We start from the raw sequence: 21,910 nt of genomic DNA, 5'->3' as shown, positions 1-21,910 counted from the left end.
GACATGAGCCAGGCGCCCAAGCGAGGGGAGAGACGAGGGCAAATGAGAGGAGGAGGCAAGTGAGGGGTCAGGTGAGCCTACAGTGGGCGGAGCAAAGCCAGGGCGGCGAGGGGCGTGGGAAGGGGACAGTGGAAGGGGAGGGGGAGGGGGAGAGGAGAGTCATATCGCTAGGCAGTTCGAAAACAAACTATTGGCGTTGTCGTCATTATTCATTTCTAGATATGGTTTTTTCATATCTCCAAATAGATTTCTTTTTTGTAGAACATCAGGTCCCCAATATATTTTTATTTTTCAATAATTTTTAGAAACTTCTAATCTGACATGGTTTCCACCGAGGTTTTTTTTTACTACGAGCATGATTACATCCTACTACTAGTATTTCTATGCATCTTCTCCTTTGCTTTCAGACTACAAACAGTAGCTTCTGCCTCATAGGTAGACAAGGCTTAGCAATGGGCTGAAAAAAGTTTAAAGTCTTGAGAATTGCTGGTCATGATCCCATGCACGCCGTGATTGTTTTCATGAATTTTCAAAACTTATCCACGCCTTTAAATGAGCTCCTTCACAATTTATCAATGCCTCAAAACAAGCTAATAGGACGTGCTCTCATAAGAGTAGAAACCGAAATGGGTACGTTGCAACAACATTCTCCATAATATACGTACAAAAATACAAAATGTAGCTATGCAGTCCAATGATTAATTACACAACTTTTTGGCAAAAACAACATACAACGAGTAAAAATAATGCCATAAAAATATATACTCCCTCCATCCTGCCAAAAACGCTTTTATATTATGGGATGGAAGGAGTATTTGTCTACACAACTCTAAATTAACTACATTCCTTAACACTAGCTTCCCACGATTTAAACTCCCTTGGATCAACAGATCGTAGCGACCATCACACGAAGAAAAAAAAGTGCCCCTCATTCGCTTAGAAGATCGACAAATCTTTTGAAATTCTCATACGAGGAGCCGCCCTCGCTGAGGCACTTGCGAGCTGCATCCCTGAGCATATCTGCCCTCTCTGCAATTCCCTCGTCACCGATAACCAATCCCAATTTGGCGATCACCTCCTCCTTCGTCACGACGCCATCTTCACCGGGCGTCACGGCCAGTCCGGTCCTCCAGATATCGCAGATGTAGCTCCGGTTCGCGAACTGGTCGACGAAGTACGGCCAGCACAGGATGGGCACGCCATTTCTGACCCCCTCCATGGTCGAGTTCCAACCGCAGTGCGACACAAAGCACGCCACCGCGCGGTGTGCGAGGACCTGCACGTTGAAAACGAAATTTAAAAAGTTCGCCATCACGATCTGACGCTTGCAATATGCACTTTGGTCCGAGGCGCACAGATTAAACATCAAGTTGATGATAATGTAAGATACCTGCTGCTGGGGACACCAGCTAACGATCATGCCCCTGCCGTTGACAGCGGCTCGGTTCGTGAACTCATCGAACCACGCCTTGCTCAGGCCGCCGGTCGTGAAGTCCGGGCGCACCACCCACAAGAACGGCCGGCCGGTGAGCTCCAGCCCCTTGGCGAGCTCACGGAACTGCCGCGGGTCAAAGACGGTGAAGCTGCCGAACGCCACGTACACAACGGAGCCGTCGGGGTGGGCGTCGAGCCACTTCAGGCACCCCGTGTCCTCCGGCAAGAACTGCCCGACAGGCTTCCGGAACTCCTGGTCGGCGAACAACGGGCCGATGGGCACTATGTCGGGGAACAGCTCGAACGCCGCGGTCTCGGCGTCGTGGAACGAGTTGCACACGATGATCTCGGCTAGGCTGGTCGCCTGGGTGTTCCGGGACACCAGCCGGAAGGATACCTCCTGCCCCTCTAAGGCGCCGTCGATGCTCCACGGCATGTGCGAGGTGTACATCGGCGGCATGTTGGGGGCGATCTCGAACGCGCCTCGTCGTTTCGGGAAGCCTGCGTTTATTCAGAGAAAGAAATAATTCAGTCCACTGTTTCTTCAGAGAAAAATGCCAATCCCCTGTTCAGAACTTCAGGTGTGCGAGATGGATGGATCTTTGGTACCCTTGTCGTCGAAGAAGCCGTCCTCTATCAGCTGGGGAAGCCGGAGCAACGTGCCAAGGCCCGCCGCGGACGCCGGGAAGACGCAGGCGACCCGGACGCCGAGCTTCTTGGCAACCTCGAAGCACAGCCCCATGTTGGCGTCGCCGACGAGCCACCTCACCTTGGTCTCCCTGATGAGCTGCTCCACATAGCCTGGTATGCACCGCGAGAGCCCATCGAGAAACTTGCACAGGTCCCTCCGGTCGTCGCCGTCGGCCAGGCCGTCCGGTACGGAGACCAGGCGGATCCCGTCCAGCGCCTCGCCGTCGTCGGCGTTCCGCCGAAGAGCATCGAGAACGAGCTTGTGGATGGGCTCGGTGCAGACGAAGGTGACCCGGAGGCCGTGGTCGACGAGGCGGTGCGACAGCTCCATGAGCGGGGTGACGTGGCCCTGCGCCGGGAACGGCAGCACCATGACGTGAGGCGCCGCGCCGGCCATGCCGGTGCCGATCGATGGGATGGATTCGCGTCCGGAGCCTCGCGGATAGCTGTTGTGTGGCGGTCTGATACGACCTCGGATCCGAACTAGTTCATACAAGATCTGATTACACGAATTTAGAAGATGGGTGGCTAGGGTTCTAACAGAGAAAGAGGAAAAGGGGATAGAATAGCCGCCGCCGCCAGGTCGTCTCGTCTCTGCCTGCCTTCCCTCTCGCCTTCCCAGCTTAAGTTTTTTTTTTTTTTTTTTTTTTGAGGCACCCAGCTTAAGTACTGGCTAGGTTACGTACTGATGGGCTGGGTAGCGAGTGCTGGGCCTTCGGTCGCGCTTCGTTGGGCCTTGCGCCTTCTCCTCTGGTGGGCCTGGCGCCGTCTCCTCAGGTGGGCCGCGGGCAGGGATCGTAACAAGGTCGAACTGGAGCTTGAAGGCAAATAGTACCGGCGTCGAGATCACAATCGAGAGAGAGAGAGAGTTCAGATGTCGGCTGATGATTGGAGATGGTGTTATTCCTAGTACTCCCGTGAGGCCGTGAGTGGGAGTGAGCGACTGACTGACAGTACTACTAGTAGAAAATAAAGAAAAAAAATGTGGAGAATAACTAGGGATAAGCGCACGCAGTATTCTTAAACCGCGAGAATCAGATGAAGATCAAAACCATTAGCAATAGGGCACTCCCTGTCTCCCTCGCAAAAAAAAAAAAACCCCAATAGGACAGCTATGGAAACTACCCTTGGGAAACATAATTTAGGTATCGATCGGTGTACACCCCGGCCATGGAACCTAACGTTAAACAAGCAAGAGAGTGAAGGAGAAAGTGAGAAGGAAGACATTTTTTGGGCATTTTTTTCTCACTTTAGTCATATGCAAGTCGCCTGAAAAATTAATTTTGGGTTAGTCGATCTTTTTACAATTGATTTCTGCTTTGAGATTCATGCTTTTCTTTCATGGGCTGTTTTGTGAGCTAGTTTGGGCTGTTTTTTACTGACCACGTATTTGGGTCAGTTGATTTGCTATTGGTCCGAAGCACATTACATGTACCGCCCAACCCATCCCCCCCCTTTTTTTGAGTCTTTATGTGCTTAACTCCAACTCCTACGTGACCTAGCCAGCCGCCGCCGGTCCGTCCCGTCTTCGGTAGGCACCGCCGCCTGTGCCGCAGCAGGCCTTGAAGGGCTCCGTGAAGCCGTACCTGGCCGGGCTGCGCACCACGGCGAGGTGCGCGGCGTGGTAGTCGGCGTAGGCGATGATGGCGTCCGGGTGGCTACGCCGGAGCCGGTGGAGCCCCGCCTGGAGGTGGTGGTTGTGGTCGAGGTTCTGCCGGTTAATGGACGCCACGCAGCTCAGGTTTTCCCGGTCCCACGGCTGTGACAGCGTCATCGCCAACGGCAAGCACCCCGTCAGCGGCATCCCCTGCACCACGACATACTTGGCCCCTCTCTTCAGCAGCCCCTGCATTTTTCATGTTTCTTTATTAGTCGCCTACTAGAAATCATTCCGGTGGTTGACACAAATTTGCAGTTAATTTGTTCATAAAATAAGTGTTTGTTTTCTCAAAACTCAAGTTTCACAAATTTGAAGCTTATAGAGAAAATTACCTATACTTATAGTAGAGAATATATTTCAGGATGAATCTGATGGTATTTATTTGGTATTCTAGATGTTGATAGTATACTTATTTTTTATACTACATTTGATCTAAACCTACAAAGTTTGACTTCAAAAAGAAATCTAAACACACTATATTATGGGACTCATGGAGCATTTCTCATGCGACTAAACCATTTCTAGGGCACCACCATAACTTTTAAATAAAACACAACATTTTGTTTGAATAAGAAAAAAAAGAAAAAAAATGGTCGGATGGTTATAAAACTTTGTATCCAATATTTGGGAGGCTCATCCCCACTCTTTCCATAGCGGATTGGTTTCTCTCCCTTCATCGGCATTGGTGTGCTGGTGTGGTGCCTTCTAGTTTGGTGGTGTGTTTGTCTCGGGTTCCATCGCTTTGGCAGACGGTGGGGGACTTTGTTCCCTTTGTATCTGATTTTTGCCCATTTCCCCTAATTAATCAGTAACTCTTTTCTTCAACATGGAAATGCAGGAACCCACTGCCCACCTTTCGAGTTGTTACTTGGAAAAATGTGTAAATACAAAAGAGATGAAAAAAACACTTTGTCCTAGGTCGCCGACTCGAGGGAGTAACCACGAGTCATTTGCTCTTTGTCACATCCACCGAAAAACCCTTAATTACTATATTACACTGACAAAATGTTAGGTGGGTGGTACTTGTGTGAGGGGCGTGTGCACGAGGCATATATTGTTGCATGCTTTAGCCCTGGCTTCCCCCGCTTTACAATCAGACTAGTTATGCCTTATGCCTAAAAGTCATCTATTAGTTAAACATTTTTTAGTGTATAGTTGTTTTAATCCTTGTCTTTTTTACTTTACTTGCTCCTGGTTTAGTTTATCTTACCATTTGCATGACTCGATAGAAGACATCACGAGTAGACTATCCACTAAAATCTGGTTTGGGTGCGACCACAACTAGAGACCGTGACACCTCTAGTTAGGATAAACCGGGAATGTCTAACCTTAGCTCCTCGGATTCAATAATTATCTAGAAATGCTTTCGTGAAAAGTCGTGATCCGTGCCCTTAAGGTCATCAAGTTCTCTTTGTACCCACACTTAATTTACTTTTTTTATAAATGGTGGATTTTATTGACTCAAAATAAAACATCAAGGGAATACAAACACAATGAGTGCATACCCGATCTCTGTATAGTTAGGTGCACACAACCAACACCAACGCACACTTAATTTACTTATAACTATCTTTATCCTTAAATCTAACAAAAATTATATTTGCTATATGGATATGTCCCGTGCAGCCTTTACATTAGTGATAAAAATGTCGAAATGGAGGAGGAGAGGGCCACCACACAAATAGTGGCCACCTACGTTTTTTTTTTGGAAGACCACCTACGTTGTTCAGACAATTGAATGGTTAGAGATGATGAATGTTCATCCATGTTATGTGCTTCGTGTCCATTATCTCGTGGAAATTGTGGATCTAACGAACACCTTAATCATCAATTAATATGAGTATGAGCTCGACTGTAATGCCAACATATAATACTCCTATATAATAGTGATGATAAATAACCGCTAGTAAGGAGGCTAAAATAACCGCTAGTAAGGAGGCCGGTTAAAGAATATCCGACACCCGCTGAACACAGTAGAGAGCCCACTCCTTGGAGGTCAAGTTAGTGAGTAGCTAGATATATTAACGACACCGAAGTAAGAGCATGGAAGCTCTGAGCACTGACAGTGCTAAGTCCTAGCTGCATTTTATTTTCACCAGTCACTTGTCGAGAACAGTCCTGATATTGGAGTGTGTCTATCAATGAGACCTAGCGAGCATCCAAGGTACTCCCTCCGTTCCCAGATATTTGTCTTTCTACATATTGCAACAAATGACTACATATGAAGCAAAATGAATAAATCCATACTCTAAAATATGTCTACATACATCTATATGTTTAGTCCATTTGAAATGGCCGGAAAGACAAATATTAGGGAACAAGGGAGTAGTTGCTTTCGGTACCTTCCGTCGACATGCATGCATGCATCTGCATGCTCATTGTGTCCTTGATTAATGCATGCATTTGTGAAGGAGTAGTAACATAGAAGAAACACAAAACTAGAGCAACTGAGGCTGAGCAACATAGTATACGTGGAGGAAGGTGGTGATCCTATCGATGGCCATGTTCCGGATGCGCTCTGACGGGAGGGCGTCAGGGGCCATGAAACTGTACCCGTAGTCGTTGGCGCCGATCTCGCCCGCCCAGAACAGCGCATCGCCGACGCCCCGGGAGAGGGTGGAGAGGTAGGGCGGCAGGAAGTGTTGGTACAGACCCGTACGTACGTCGAGTACTTTCCGACATACTTTATACGACGCGATTCAGACAACCTGTACTTTCGGCCGTCGAGATACACGAGTACGTATTCAAGGAGCAAGCTGGCAGGCTAGTAGCTCGATTGATTCTCACCGGACCACCACGCACGTACGCCTACACGTACGCGTTGCCGGCTGCCGATTCTCAACTAGCAGGACACGTGAACACAAGGCGTCGATGTATGGCAACAGGAACGTGTCGTTCCTGATTATCTTATTGCTTTGATCTGAGTTACAATTACAGGGGTATGCCTACGTATATATAGCAGCTAGGATCAAACACAAGCAAACCTACACGGCTACAACTTCTAATCCTAGTATACTACGTGCATCAAACCGGACTAGGACTACTCATCGTGGTTAATTCCAACAATCACCCCTCTAAACACGATGTCCTCACTTCACAGCTTGGACGCCGATCCTTCGCCGTATCTTCACGAACTTCTGTCGTCCCAAAGATCTGGTTAGGATATCTGCAAGCTGGTCCTCGGTGCAAATGTAGTTGACGCCAATTTTGCTTTCTTTCACACACTCTCTTAAGTAACGATACATTGTATCAGTGTGCTTGCATCTATCATGATGCACTGGATTCTTCAACAGAGAGATTGTAGACTTGTCATCAACGTTGAGCACCACCTGTTTCGGTTCCTTACCTGTGAGGTCACCGAGTAGCCTTCGTAGGCAAACGCCTTGACACACCGCGGTTGCAGCTGCAATATACCCGCTTCACGAGATGATAATGCGTCCACCTTCTGCTTTTGTGATAGCCAACTTACTATGCTTCCTCCCAAGAAATATGCCACGCCCGAGGTACTCTTACGGTCGTCCACATCTCCTGCCAGGTCGCTATCACTATAGCAAAGTAGCTCCACCATCTCCTTCTTCTCTCTCAAATAGACACAACCGAAGTTTCTTGTCCCTTTGATGTACCTGAGTATATTTTTCACAGCTGCCCAATGTTCAGTTGTGGGCGCTTTCATGAAGCGACTCACTATGCCAACGGAATAGGCCAAGTCCGGTCTTGTATTTGTGAGATACCTCAACCTTCGGACCACACTTCTATACTCCATTGCATCAACCGCGCGTGCTTCACTCTTCTTGCTTAGTATGAGACGAGGCTTCATCGAAACGGGACTTAGATTGCAATCTTTCATGCCACAACTTTTAAGTACCTTCTTTGCATATGCCTCCTGGCCTATTGTGATCCCCTCCGGATTTTGATGTACCTCGATCCCAAGGTAGTAACTCAAGAGCCCTAGATCAGTCATCTTGAATAGCTCCTTCATCTGTAGCTTGAAGTTTGCAATCACCTCTTCGTCTGCTCCAGTTATCAACAGATCATCCACATAGATGCCCACTAGTAGATGATCCCTTCCTTCACCTCGCTTGTACATTGCATGCTCCAGTGGGGCTTTCTCAAATCCAAGAGAAATCAATGTACGGTCAAGCTTGATGTTCCATGCCTGAGGAGCTTGTCGTAGCCCGTACAACGCCTTGCATAGCTTCAATACCTTGTGTTCCTCTCCTTCTTTGATGTACCCCAGTGGTTGCTTCACGTATACTTCTTCTTCCAACTCTCCACTCAAAAACATGGAGTTCACATCCATGTGATGTAGTCTTCAAGATTCTTGAGCGGCGAGAGCTATAAGTAGTCTCACCGAGTCCATCCTTGTAACTGGAGCGAACATTTCTTCGAAGTCCACACCTTGCTCTTGCACGTATCCTTTAGCCACGAGCCTTGCTTTATGCTTCACCAAGTTCCCTTTGGCATCCTTCTTGACTTTGTACACCCACTTGAGCTCTATGGCATTATGTCCGTTGGGAAGATCCGCGAGCTCCCATGTATCGTTGTCTCGGATCGAACCCAATTCTTCATCCATAGCACGACGCCAACACTCTTCCGTCTTTGCATCTTCAAAATTTTCCGATTCCTCAATGTGCAAATGTCGTTGCCCTTTACTCTTCATCTTTACGAATTAATTTGAAACGCTTCCGTTGGAGAGAGATCTAACAAGCGCCCCTCTCGTGTTGTCGGAGAAGACACGCTTGCTTCTGAACTTGCCCAAGTTCCATTTTCTAGCAATTTGGTCCCTTCCAAATTAGCTGCACGTTCACAAGTTGAACCAGCCAAAAACGCTGGAGATGCTTCACGTGCATGCCCTTCTGCTCCTCCAGCCACATGGTCAACTGAAGGTTGAGCCACGGCTGGGCCTTCTGGCAGTTCTGGCCTGCCAGTAGCCGGCCTGCCTGCTGGGCTGCCCGGCTGGGAGCTTGGCGCTGGGCCACGCCCTGCTTTCGGCCCGTCCGCTGGGTCACTGCCTCCAGTGCAGCTGGCTGAGCTGCATGGCACATCGTGCACGCCTCGTACGCCATGCCTGTCGCTTGTAGCGCCAGCGCTCCACGCGCTGCTCCTTGTGCTTCGAGGAGAGGCTACAACTCCTGTTCCTGGGACGCCAGCTGATCCATGTGAGGTCACTGATGCGTCTCGCCGCGCGCCATCGTTCGGAGCATCGCTCCGTGTTGCCGAAGTTTCTAGTTGTTCCGGCGACACGTCTTCGCTGTTTTCCTGCGTGCCCACAACGTCACACATTATGCCGTGGTCTTCTGGCGCCACGTCTTCGCCTGTTGCTAGCATGAACACACCGTCACGCCTTGCATCATGGTTTTCTGGGCGCCACGAATTCGCCTGGTTTTACTGGCATGAGCACACCATCACGTCTTGTGTCGTGGTCTTCTGGCGCCACAACATCGCCTGGGTTTAATGGCGCGGATGCACTGACCGGACCCGTGTCCAGCGGACCAAGATCATCTGGATCCTCCTCGTCCACTAGCTCGCACATCAGCATCATATCCCAGTCATCTCCTTCCTCAGCCATGAGCGCCCGCTGCTTCGGTGCTTCCTCGCAGTTAGCCTTGAAGTGACCGAGGAGGCCACAATTATGACACCTCACTTTTCTGATGTCAAACTTTCTTCTCGGTGGTGCAGGCGCATCCTCGTCGTCCGAGTCGACGAAGTTCTTTCTCACCGAGCGTTGCTTCCCTTTCCCCTTCTTCTTGCCACTGCTCGTGGATCCGCCTTTCTTCTCTTTCGACAAGGCGATCCATTGCGCCTTTGTCAACATCAGGTGCTCACTTGCCTCCGTGTCGCCGAAACTGAGACGAATTCTCTCGTCGTGGGCCTTGAACCTTCCGACGAGATCCTCAACCGTGAGGGTTTTCAGGTTGAGACATTGCTCGATCGATGTGACGATCTGGATATAGCGTGCCGGCGCGGCGCGCAAAAATCGTTGGACGATGGCAACTTCTTCTAGGGTTGAACAATAGCTGCGTATGCCGTTGACGAGGGTCTTGAGACGGGAGGCAAACTGATCAACCGTCTCACTTTCATCCATCTTCAGGCACTCGTAGTTTCTCATCAGGGACTGAAGGTGTGCTTCCTTGACACGGTCATGACCCTGGTGCAGGATCTTGATGGTCTCCCATGCCTCCTTCGCCGAGTTCTTTCCGACGAGGTGTTGCAACACATCCTTCGGCATGGCGGAGTAGATCGCTGTTAACGCCTGACGATCCTTCCGGTACTTCGCCGCGCCCTTCGCGTACTCGGCACCGCCGGGGTCGACGACTTCTCAGAGCTCGGCGCCCTCCATCGCGACCTCCATGTTCATCGCCCATAGTGCGTAGTCCTCTCGATCCAGACGAGGGAATTGTGATCCCCCCACCATCGGCATCGGTGCTCCCGCTGCCGCCGTCACGATCTCCTTGCCTGTGTTCAACATGATCCTTCTAGTGCTTTCCGAAGATCACGCCAATACACCAAAGCTCTGATACCAATTGTTGGCATAGATCCGTACGTCGAGTACTTTCCGACGTATTTTATACGACGCGATTCAGACAACCTATACTTTCGGCCGTCGAGATACATGAGTACGTATTCAAGGAGCAAGCTGGCAGGCTAGTAGCTCGATTGATTCTCACCGGACCACAACGCACGTACGCCTACACGTACGCGTTGCCGGCTGCCGATTCTCAACTAGCAGGACACGTGAACACAAGGCGTCGATGTATGGCAACAGGAACGTGTCGTTCCTGATTATCTTATTGCTTGATCTGAGCTACAATCACAGGGGTATACCTACGTATATATAGCAGCTAGGATCAAACACAAGCAAACCTACACGGCTACAACTTCTAATCCTAGTATACTACGTGGTGACTTGCTCCTGTCCAAACCGGACTAGGACTACTCATCGTGGTTAATTCCAACAGCAAGGAGGGAAGGGCGAGGACGTCGGTGGCGAGGAACTCAACGACGAGGCGGCCGTCGGAGTAGCGGTTGGTGGGGCGGTGGAAGAAGGTGGCGCCGTACGGCGGGTGGGACACGCCGAAGGAGTAGGGCCCCGTCGTGGAGTGCGTGTTGCCCGTGTCCGTCAACGAGTCGCCGAACGCGTACAGCGTCCGGAACGGCCGCCCCGGCGAGGATGGCGTCGCGGCCGCGACGGAGACGACGGTCACGGTGACGAGGAGGAGGAGGTGGCGGGCGGCGGAGGGCACGGTGACGGCCATGGCGAGCTGGATGCCGCTCAACTAGCTTTGCTGCAGCCTGTGCCGCCAGCGTTTGTTTCTCTGTTGCGTTTCGGTGCGTCGTGTCCGTCGTGTCCGTGCGGCAGTTTTTATAGTTGGGTTCAGGCCCGCCGGCACAACGGGCTGGGCCGGACCGGGCTAATATGTCAGAGAGGCCCCGCTCGGGCCGCCTCCATTGATTTCACTTGCATGGTGACTCCTTGCCACAGAGATTGACCTGCAGGTGCCGGCAAGACAAAAAAAAATCCTTGCCACAGAGATTGACCTGCAGGTACCGGCAAGACAATCTGTGCTGCACGATGCTCCATTCGGTCGGGAAAATTAAGTTCTGTGGAACACACAAGTTGTAATTAGTAGGTAGTGGTACTGCAGACCATAATAAGGTTTGTTCTGAGGTAGAAGGAGGAAAGCACATGGATCAGAGAGTGCAGATTTGTGGTTTATAAATGTGTTAGTTCAATCATGGCTGCACCAACCCTTGTGATTGGTTTGTGTGGCCAACAATAATACACACATAACAGGCTAACCAGAGTTTTCAGGCGCTGCACTTACACCTCTGTCCATCTCCTAAATGACGGGCGCGGCTATGCATCACGCTTATTGCTAAATACATATATAATAAAAAAATGGTTAATTTTCAAAGTGTTCACCGCACAGTAAAAAAAATTGTAAATGCAGTGTCCGCTCAACTTTAAAAAAAGTATGAAAATTTCAAACAAAAATCATGTGTTTAAAAGAGAATGTATGTTTCATTTTGAAAAAAATATTATACAATGTAAACAAATGTTCCGTACCATTCCAAAAAAATGCTCGTTGCATTTAGAAAAATGATCATGTGTTTCAAACAAAATGTTTGTGCTCTTCTTTAAAAAAATGTTTATAGATGTAAAAAAATATGTCTGCATAGTTCAAGGAAAAAAATTAGCATCATAAAAGAAATGTTCCAACGTGCATTTGAAAAACTATTTAACACGTATTGGAAAAATGTTCAAAAACAAGTATATAGAAAATGTAAAATTATTTATTTAAAAATATGAAACATATATATAAATGTTTTAGATGTATAATTTTTTTTACAATTTGTATGAAAAAATTAGACACCAAAACAAATACTTGAAAAATAATAATCATGTATTTAGAAAATGCATACAAAAAATTGTTCCTGGTGTATAAAAAAATATAAAATGCATATCAAAATGTAAACATGTGGTGAAGAAAGAAAAAAGAAAGAAATGATGAAAATCGAGAAATAAACAAAGAAAACCGAAGAAAAAATAAAAAAATACAAAACCTCTCCTCAACTCATCTCTCACTAGGCCGGCCCACATACAGCGAGTGTATAGCTCTTGCGAAACACATTAGGAATCGGTACGGGCAACGTATAGCTCTTGCGCTAAATGACTACAAATAGTATATACTCCTATTAATCTTTTTTCTTGAGTTGGATCCAACCTACTTAATTTTGGTTTTGCCACTTTCCACTAAATGTTTTTTCACTTTTGCCTTCCACATCATTTCGGTCATGTCTATATTGCAGTGCCTATGCACAAAACGGTTATTTTGAAGACTGGTTGCTTGTACATGCATAACTACTTATCAAATGGTGTTATGGACATGTCGGACTTGCTTTATTTCAAGAAGATGAATGGGGTCTTTGACTTGTTGCAAAATTTCAAGATAAGGCATAATTAAGCCATAAATGGCCTACCCAGTCAGGGAAACCCATTGCCTCCTACTGCGCTCGCCACCGCAAGGGTGCGCTGCTAGGCAAAAACCTTGTTGTGCGTGTTGGCGCAAGCCCTGCGTGTGAATGGCAGAGCAACATTCGCATCATGGCACAGTGGATGTGATGGATTCGACGCGGTTGTGCGGTGCCACTGTAGCAGCGTGTGTTGGCGTCTCAAATCCCGTGACTCAGTAACCTTCGGTGGCTACTTGGTTGTCCTATTCTTCAGAGGAGAGCGCCGAGATATGATCATGGGTGGTAATAGACTTTAGGAAGTCTTCGTGCCTTGGTCGGGGCGGCTAGGGCGGGGGAGTTGCCCTTGTTTAGGAATAATGTCGTCCTTGTCCTTTCCCATTTCGGCAGTGCACTTAGTGTCCATGGAGGGCGTGTGGAGGTGTGCCTTCAACATATCTTCCTGGATTCGAACGGTTTTGAGCTTCGGTGGATCCGTATAGATTCGGCCGACACTTGTGGTCTTTGGAGTACTTGCAGGCTCTTTTGGGTGGTTTCTTCTCCAGGGCAGCGATTTTCTACGCACATTGCGGCCGCCGGCATCTTCTGATCTGCATATTGTTCAAGAATTCATTTGACTAATCAGTTAACGGGCCAGTTAATCGCTACTCGTTGGGCTGTCGAATTGAATAACATCTATTCATCGTGTTAACTTGTTAGGCCGATTAATTGGTCTGTTAGACTGATTAATTGATTGTTCGGCCGATTAATCATTGCTGGCCCATTGATTTGTGAGAAAATGAGCCCAAAATTTTGGCCCACAACCCCTCCATTCCCCCTCTCGCTCCTCAATAGTTAGGGTTTGACCAAACAGTAGCATATTTTGGTATATTACATAGATGAGAGCATGAAAGTATGGTATAATACATTAAAAAAACTAGATATATGTTGGAAAGTTCCTATTTAATCTACCGGTTAATGGTCGACCGATTAATCCAGTTAATAGGCCGATTCACCGATTAATCGCCACTCCAAAGCAGGCCGAGCAGCTACCAGTTACCGATTTCTTGAACAACGTCTTTTCGGCCACTGCTTCTACAAGCTCCTTGGTTGAAACAAAGTTACTCTATCGAGATGAAGGCCCAGAGGCAACTACAAGGTTTGCTCACTGCGCGCCCTTGATGGTTGCAAGAGGAAGAAGACTTCGACAACCTAAAGATGTGGATGTATTTTTCTTTTTCTATAAAGGTGTGCTTGTAAAGGACCAGCACTATTTAATATATAGCCTTAGAACTTCTTAGAAAAAAGGTTCATGAATAGAGTATAGCATAATCTTGGTAGATGCGGTTATGGAGTTAAAATTTATTGTCTGTAAGTTGGGAGTGTACCATCCTGCGTCACAGTGGGTGTTATTCAATTTCTTGAAATGGTGTGTTTTAAGAGATCACACTATTATATATATTTTTGAACATAGTACAATCCCAAACGCTTACATATATGCATATACGCTTATGTCTATGAATGCACGTGCACACATCCTCCCCCTACTCCTTTCACAACCTATTTGTGATACATAGCACATTCCTTTCATGCTGATTTTGTTCTTCATAACCTACTTTGTATTGGAAATTCCGTACAGTTAGCAGGTTAAAATCGTTCGGATTTTGTTTTTACAGATTAAGATGTGTCATGTGTACGCTAGGGCATCACGTGCATACTTGGTGAGCAATCATAATCTTTGCAAATTCAATATGTTTTGGTTCGCTAGGGAAACAAGCCAGAAAAGCGTGCACAATATATAATACTAAAATAAAAAGAGAAACACAAAAAAAAATTGTCGTCTGTCTCAGACAGTGACAGACAGTATATAGTGAAATGCAGCTCACTCGTTTAGGAGGGTAACAAATCTCTGGAAATTCTCATACGAGGACCCGCCCTCGCCAATGTTCCTACGAGCTGCATCCCTGAGCATCGCTACCCTCTCCGCGATTCCCTCGTCGCCGATGACCTGCTCAAGTTTGCTCTTCACCTCCTCCTTCGTCACGACTCCATCTCCGAGCGTCACGGCCAAGCCGGTCCTCCAGATGTCGCAAATGTAGCTCCGGTTCGTGAACTGGTCGGCGAAGTAGGGCCAGCACAGGATGGGCACGCCATTCCTCACCCCCTCCATCGTCGAGTTCCACCCGCAGTGCGACACGAAGCACGCCACGGCGGGATGCGCCAGAACCTGCATGTTGACATGGATCAGGACCTGGAGATTGCCTGAAGCTTCCATTGAGCGACGATAGGACGCACAGTTCTTGACAATGTACGCACCTTCTGCTGGGGGCACCAGCTGACGATCATGCCCTTGTCAGCGATGCGGCTCTGGAACTCGTCGAACCACGCCTTGCCGAGGACGTCGGAGGTGAAGTCCGGGCGCACCACCCACAGGAACGGCCGGCCGGTGAGCTCCAGCCCTTCGGCGAGCTCTCGGAACTGCCGCGGGTCGAAGATGGTGAAGCTGCCGAACGCCACGTACACGACGGAGCCTTCGGACTGCGCGTCGAGCCACTCCAGGCAGCTGACGTCTTCCGGCCAGAACTGCCCGACGGGCTTCCGAAGCTCCTGATCGGCGAACAGCGGGCCGATGGGCAGTATCTCCGGGAACATCCCGAACGCCGCTGCCTCGGCGTCGAGGAACGAGTTGCACACGACGATCTCGGCGAGGCTGGTCGCTTGGGCGTTGTCGGTGACCACGAGCTTGAAGACCAGCTGCTGCCCCTCGGGTGGGCCGTCGATGCACCACGGCATGCGTGACATGCAGATCGGCGGCATCTTGGGGGCGATCTCATATATCCCCTCTCGCTTTGCCATGCCTGCAATTTACTTATTTTTTTTATCATGTGTGCTTCAAGGCAAAAGTCGCAAAGCTGAATGCACATATGCAATCTGCAGAGAAGATGCACATATGACTTCTGCAGCGGAGTTGCTGCAGAGTTCTTTTTTTAGTTGGCGGAATTGCTGCAGAGTTTTTTAATTTAGCAAGATTCTAGCTTATCTATTTATTTATTTTGCTGAAATTCTAGCTTATCTTTTAACAAACACACAATGCATGGTTCAAACTTGAGTGGGCGAATGAGATTTGGCCTTTTGATACAGATGTCGGAAATCAAACAATAAAGCTTCCCATATCTACATAAAAAGAATCTCATTTGGGCAGTCACCAAATGTTGTTCGAAATGGAACTACGCTCAAAATTTAATTCGAAATGACATAACATGTAATTTGTGGTTAGTTCGATATGGCCATACCAAAAAAAGTATCTGACCCAACGTGAATTTGCCTCTTAGACTTCACTGAAAATTTGGTGTATTATTTATCTAGCATACCTTCAAAATTAAGGTTTTTCTTACAATAAACTACATATTAATTGAACAATTGAGAAATATATTTTTATAAATAAGATATCGGCTTGACTTAGCAAGTGTGCAAGGCTTGATGCATGCATAATTTTCAAGTGTTAGGACATAAAATGGTTTCTAAATCTGTAGATGTTCCGCACGACGGAGGTTGAACTACACACCTCGAAGTAGCGACCCTTTCGCTAAACCGATTCCAACGACAATGTTGTATTTTGTTGGCTCTCTTAAGATCTTGGGAGCTGGTGTATCGATCAAGGAAAACAATTGGTTGGATCATAGTGCGGTGACTTGGACATCTTCTTTCAATTTGTTAACCCAAATGATCCGGTTTCTTGAATCCTTTGGACAGGTGGAGAAGTAATGTAAGTTTGTGTTTGCATGGGGTTATGCTCCAATTAATGTTCGTTTAGCGATTTGTAGATCCCGTTTCAAGAGGCGGATGACTACTGCGGCCTTCAAAGCATGGTGTGGCGAGATCGTTTGCAGGTGTCCCTTTTCTTTATCGTCGGTTCAGTGTGATTTTCAATTTCCGACGAGCGGCATACAATCGAAGAAAGAATATGACGTGTATGATTTTCGAAGTAATTTTTTACTGGTTGTTTTGTGTCTAGTTGTCTTTTCATTGAACAGAATACTCTTCGAGTGTCTATTCTCAAAAGGAAAAAAAATGTAAATCTTTCACAATATCTTTTAAATTTTAATGTACACCTTCCTCTTAAAATATTTGAGGTTTTAGATTATTTTTCCTAAACCAAACTTATTTAGGTTTGACCAGTATATGAAAAAACCATAACAACTTCTGCAACAGAAAATTAGTTTCATTGGATTTATCATAATATATATTTTAAACCATATTGTTCCATGTATTAGATATTAGTAAAGTTTTCACCAAACTTGGTCGAATTTTACGAAAGTTTGACTTGGGACAAATGTAGAACTTTTAATATTTTGAAACGGGAGGAGTATGTATATAAGTATTAAAGAAGAATCGAAACTTTTCTTTTATGATATAATTATAAACAATGGAAAGTAGGCAGTGGAAGGATGGATAGTTGGTACCCTTGTCATCGATGAAGCCATCCTCTATCATCTTGGGAATGCTGGACCACATCCCGAGACTCGCGGCGGCCGCCGGCCAGACGGCAGCCACCCGGACGCCGAGGTTCTTGGCGCCCTGGTAGCAGAACCCCAGGTTGACGTCGGCGAGGAGCCACTTGACCTCCTTCTCCCCGGACGCAGCCGTCTCCCTGATGAGGTCCTCCACGTAGCCCGGCACGTACCGCGTGATGGCGCCCACGAACTTGGAGAGGTCCCTGCGGTCGTCGCCGTCGGCCATGCCGTCCGGTATGGAGACGAGGCGGATGCCGCACAGCGCGTCGCCGCTGGTGCCGGTGTCGAGGAGGAGCGCGTGGATGAGCTCGGTGCAGACGAAGGTGACCTGGAAGCCGCGGTCGACGAGGCGGTGCGACAGCTCCATGAACGGCGTGACGTGGCCCTGCGCCGGGAACGGCAGCACCATGACGTGAGGCGCGGCGCCGGCCATGCTGGTCGATCACTGATGTGAGGTGCGTGCGTGTGTGTGCGTGAGAGAGAGAGAGAGAGTGGGGAGAGAAACGGAGGTACTGATAAGCGCGCGATGTTTTGGCATTTGCGGCCGTCGGCGCATTAAGCGATCTCGTCGTTTTCGCTCTGCCCCGCTGCGATCCGCCAGGCCGGCTGCCGGCTGTCGCCGGCGCTCGCGATGATGGACACGAGGAATGAGTCAGCGAGGAGTTTCAGCTTCTTGGGCCTTTCGAGTCCACTGAAATTTCAGTTTCCAACGGGCTGCGTTGTCTCGTTTCCCAGTTCCGGCCCACGCAGCTGCTCAGTTATCAGAAAAGAAAGAAACACACACACACACACACACACACACACACTCACACACAAACACAGTAGAGCTTGAGGAAGATGCCATTTGAGATATTTGAGAGAAAAGGTACACGACTCCGTAGAGGCAACCAAACACGATCTCTGTCGGGCTGGCTGTACATACTGGCACCAGCAATCAGACACTATGCTCTTGCATCATCACATAATGGCTCTGTCTGTCCTCCTCGTGGCAGCAGTTTCGATCGTCATAACCTCGCTCTACAGGTAGGTGCCTGACAAGGAACGGATGATGCACATCTAGATGGTGATGCAGTTGCCTCGGTTACAAAGCGCCTGTCCGGATGGATTTAATTAATAACAGATTTTTCAGAGCATTTTATCGGAAACAAATTCTTTAGGCATGTTGGCCAATCATTTAAGGGTGCTTTTTAAAAGATATGTGTTGATTTTCATGTAGGATTCATGGATCTTGCACGTAATAACGGTTCCATCATTACTTTTATTTTTGTGTGCGAAAACTTTCTATCTATTCATCGATGTCAAAGGTAGTACAAAGAACACTAGAAGTAAAAAAAAAATTCCAGATCCGTAGACCACCTAGGGACGACTACAAGCACTAGAGCGAGCCGGGCAAATCTTGTTGTAGCAGATAGTCGGAAAGTCGTGCTAAGGCCCCATTGGACCACCTCACCAGAACAGCAATCACCGCCGATGAAGAGAAGGAATATCCAACCTGACACGAACATAGACGAACGAAGACCGGATCCAATTGGATCCACCGAAGACAAACGCCGACCGAATCCCACGAGATCCACCGGAGACACACCTCCATATGCCCTCCGACATGCCAGAAGGGCCACCAAGAATAGGGCTAGACAGGGAGAACCTTATACCATCTTCAGAAAGCCGCCACCTCATCTTCCTGAGCATGGCACAAACCCTAACAATACTATAAAAATACCTAAAAATGGAGCCCTCTCGTCGGCAAGTGTCAGGATCCACTGCGCCTCCATGGTCCTAGGACCATAGAATTCGAGGCGGATCGGCGGCAGCGCGGGTGAGAGGCTGAGTAAACCCTAGTAGACAGCCGCTTGGGTCTTTGCCTCACAGGAGAGAACGCACGAGACTTTCACACCGAAGGATAACTTCCCTAAAACCCCTTATGACAAAAATTATGCAAGTATGCCACTTAAGATCCCCATCTTTTTCTTTGCGTGTTGGAATATAAGATGAGATGATGTCCAAGTGAATTCTAGATTACCATGATTTTTTCAAAACTAACATATAAATGTTTTTATCTTTTATTTTTTGAGTAGTCCATTCCTCATAATCGAAAGGGCAAATACTACTTCCTGCTTTTACTCATTTTTTTATGTTATGTGAGTGAAATGAGTCCGAAGTAATCCTTTTCAAACCATTGATTGCCTCCACGATTTGTCTGCTCCTTTCTTTGAAAAGGAAATTGGTGATGTAGTTGCATCTATTCTACTATTCCCTCCGACAAAGTGTTCGTACCAGATGGATTTAACGGTATATTTCTCAAAGCATGTTTGCCAATAATTGAAGTTTTCTTTTACAACATATGTGCTGATTTTCATGTAGGAGTCATTGATCTCTTACATGTATTAATGATTCCATAATTACTTTGATACCAAGTGACACTAGTAGAAAACTGGGCTTTGGTCACAGGGCAATATTCACATTAGTCCCGGTTCAGTCACGAACCGGGACTAATGTAAGCATTGGTCCCGGTTCGTGCGGCCAGGGACCTGCCGGGCCTCGTGGGGGCATTGGTCCCGGTTCGTCCGGACCCTTTGGTCCCGGTTGGTGGGACAAACCGGGACCAATGGGCCACGCTCCTGGCCCACCACCCTTTAGTCCCGGTTCATACCACAAACCGGGACTAAAGGCCTGGTCCTAGTTGGGGCCAGTGTTTAGTCCCACCTCGCCAACCGAAGGGCGCTCACACCAGTTTATAAGCCCGTCCCTCTCTGCCTTGTTGAGCTCCTCTCAAAGTGAAAATAGATGCCCTTATACAGGGAATTTGACCTAAATTTACAGTAAATTTCTTTGAATTTCATAAAAATTTATTATGAATTTAGGTTGAATTTTCTCTATAGGCGCATCTATGTTCATTTTTTATAGTAAATAAAAATAAATAAACCTTAATAAAATAAACTATAGTAACTAAAATAAATAAACCTTAATAAATTAAATAAAAATAGCAGCAGTAAAATAAATAAAAATAGCAGCAGTAAAATAAATAAAAATAAAATAATTAAAGTAAAATACATAAGTAATTAGAAATAAAATAAATAAGTTTTTTGTTGTAAGTAGAAACAAAACAAAACAAATAAAGCAAAAGAGAAAACAAAAAACAGAGAAAAAAATTATGCCACCTACTGGGCCACCACGGCCTGAATACGACTTGAAACCCATCCGTGGGCCAGGATTCAGGCCCGCAGAAGGCCCAGTAGGCCCCACAGGCAAAGAGAACGGTTAGGCCCGAAAGCCTGCAGTTGAGAGGAGCTCGAGAGGGTGGGCGCAGCAGCGCTTATAAACCACTCTCGAACCCTCTCAACTAGCGAGGTGGGACTAAACTTTTGACGCGGGGCAGCACAAGGCCATTGGTCCCGGTTGGTGCCACCAACCGGGACTAAAGGGGGCATTGGTCCCGGTTCGTGGCACCAACCGGGACCAAAGGCCTTTAGTCCCGGTTGGTGCCACGAACCGGGACCAATGAGTTCCCTATATATACCCCATCGCCACAGCAGAGCACTCCACAGTGCTCTGTTTTTTCTGGCCGGCGAGGGGAGGGCATTAGGGTGCTCTAGCTCACCTCCTATGCACATGAGGTGTTCGATGAAATGTCTGAGCCACACTAGTTAATCTTTCTCCTCTCGAAACTCGACCTCCGAGCTCCATTTTCCCCGAGATTTGTCTAGGTTTAGCGGTCCGTCACGTCCCGTCCCCGTCTTCACCGCCGTCGATCGCCCGCGCCGATCTCGTCGCCAGCACCACCGTGGTGAGCCTCTTGTTCTTATCTTCTTTCTTAAAGGAAAAAATTCTTACTTTAGATAGTTACTTGTCTAATTTTTTTACTTTTATTATTCCTTCTTATTACATAGTGCGATGGTTTTGGTATCCGCCCCCGTCGGCCCTCGTCCTGTCTATGATTCGGATGTGGTATATATTATCTTTTTATAACTTTTTGGTTCATTTATTGTTTATGAAATATATACCGACCAACGTGACATAGATTTTATTTATCTAGGAGGTGGTTGAACCGTAAATTCTAACCGACCCTATTGTCGAGAGGTTAAATTTAGTTGAAGAAGAAAACAATTACTTGAAGGAAAAAATAAAAAAATTGAGGAGGAGAAGATGATATTGGAGTTGCATGTTGCGGATGTCGTCGATGATCACAAGATCAAGATGGATGCAATGCGCTTGAAGATTAGAAAGATTAGAAAATATGCCATTCATACCGAGGCTTGGTATCATTATGCCGTTGGATCAATTGTTACCTTGGTTGCGATTATGATCGTGTTTGTTTTCGCATTGAAATGTTTTACATAGTTTCAATGTATGGTTTAATTAATTAGATGCTCTGGAGAGCTATATATATGTTGTTAGATGAGAACTATGTATGTACTTTGGTTTTAATGTGATGATGAACTTCTATTAATTTGGTCACTTAATTATCTATTCATGATGTTCTGTAATGGTTTTTGACACACTTAATTATATATAATGCACGCAGATGAACCAGCAATGGATGTACGGTGACAGACACACCTCCGAGTACATTAAGGGCGTGCATGATTTTCTCGAAGTGGCTGAGGCAAACAAGCAGAATGGTTTTATGTGTTGTCCATGCCCTATATGTGGGAATACGAAG

At 47.2% G+C, this 21,910-nt stretch overlaps 2 protein-coding genes across 2 annotated transcripts; both read right to left on the bottom strand.

The window, feature by feature from the left end:
• Positions 1-615: 615 nt before the first annotated feature.
• On the bottom strand, positions 616-2,740 carry LOC123122885 (UDP-glycosyltransferase 83A1). Its single transcript, XM_044543258.1, has 3 exons — positions 2,044-2,740; positions 1,391-1,935; positions 616-1,276 (listed from the first exon to the last, which is right to left on the bottom strand). Exons 1-3 carry the CDS (start codon positions 2,519-2,521, stop codon positions 929-931), a joined length of 1,371 nt encoding a protein of 456 aa, XP_044399193.1. The 5' UTR covers positions 2,522-2,740; the 3' UTR covers positions 616-928.
• An 11,738-nt stretch (positions 2,741-14,478) lies between these two features.
• LOC123122886 (UDP-glycosyltransferase 83A1-like) lies at positions 14,479-18,054 on the bottom strand. The gene is made up of 3 exons (XM_044543259.1): positions 17,200-18,054; positions 15,053-15,594; positions 14,479-14,963 (listed from the first exon to the last, which is right to left on the bottom strand). Exons 1-3 carry the CDS (start codon positions 17,681-17,683, stop codon positions 14,619-14,621), a joined length of 1,371 nt encoding a protein of 456 aa, XP_044399194.1. The 5' UTR covers positions 17,684-18,054; the 3' UTR covers positions 14,479-14,618.
• Positions 18,055-21,910: the final 3,856 nt, after the last annotated feature.

The sequence above is a fragment of the Triticum aestivum genome, chromosome 5D (genome assembly GCF_018294505.1).
Source record: "Triticum aestivum cultivar Chinese Spring chromosome 5D, IWGSC CS RefSeq v2.1, whole genome shotgun sequence".
Taxonomy (NCBI): domain Eukaryota; kingdom Viridiplantae; phylum Streptophyta; class Magnoliopsida; order Poales; family Poaceae; genus Triticum; species Triticum aestivum.
Note: the sequence above shows the minus strand (reverse complement) of the source record. Positions and strands in the feature narration are given on the sequence as shown.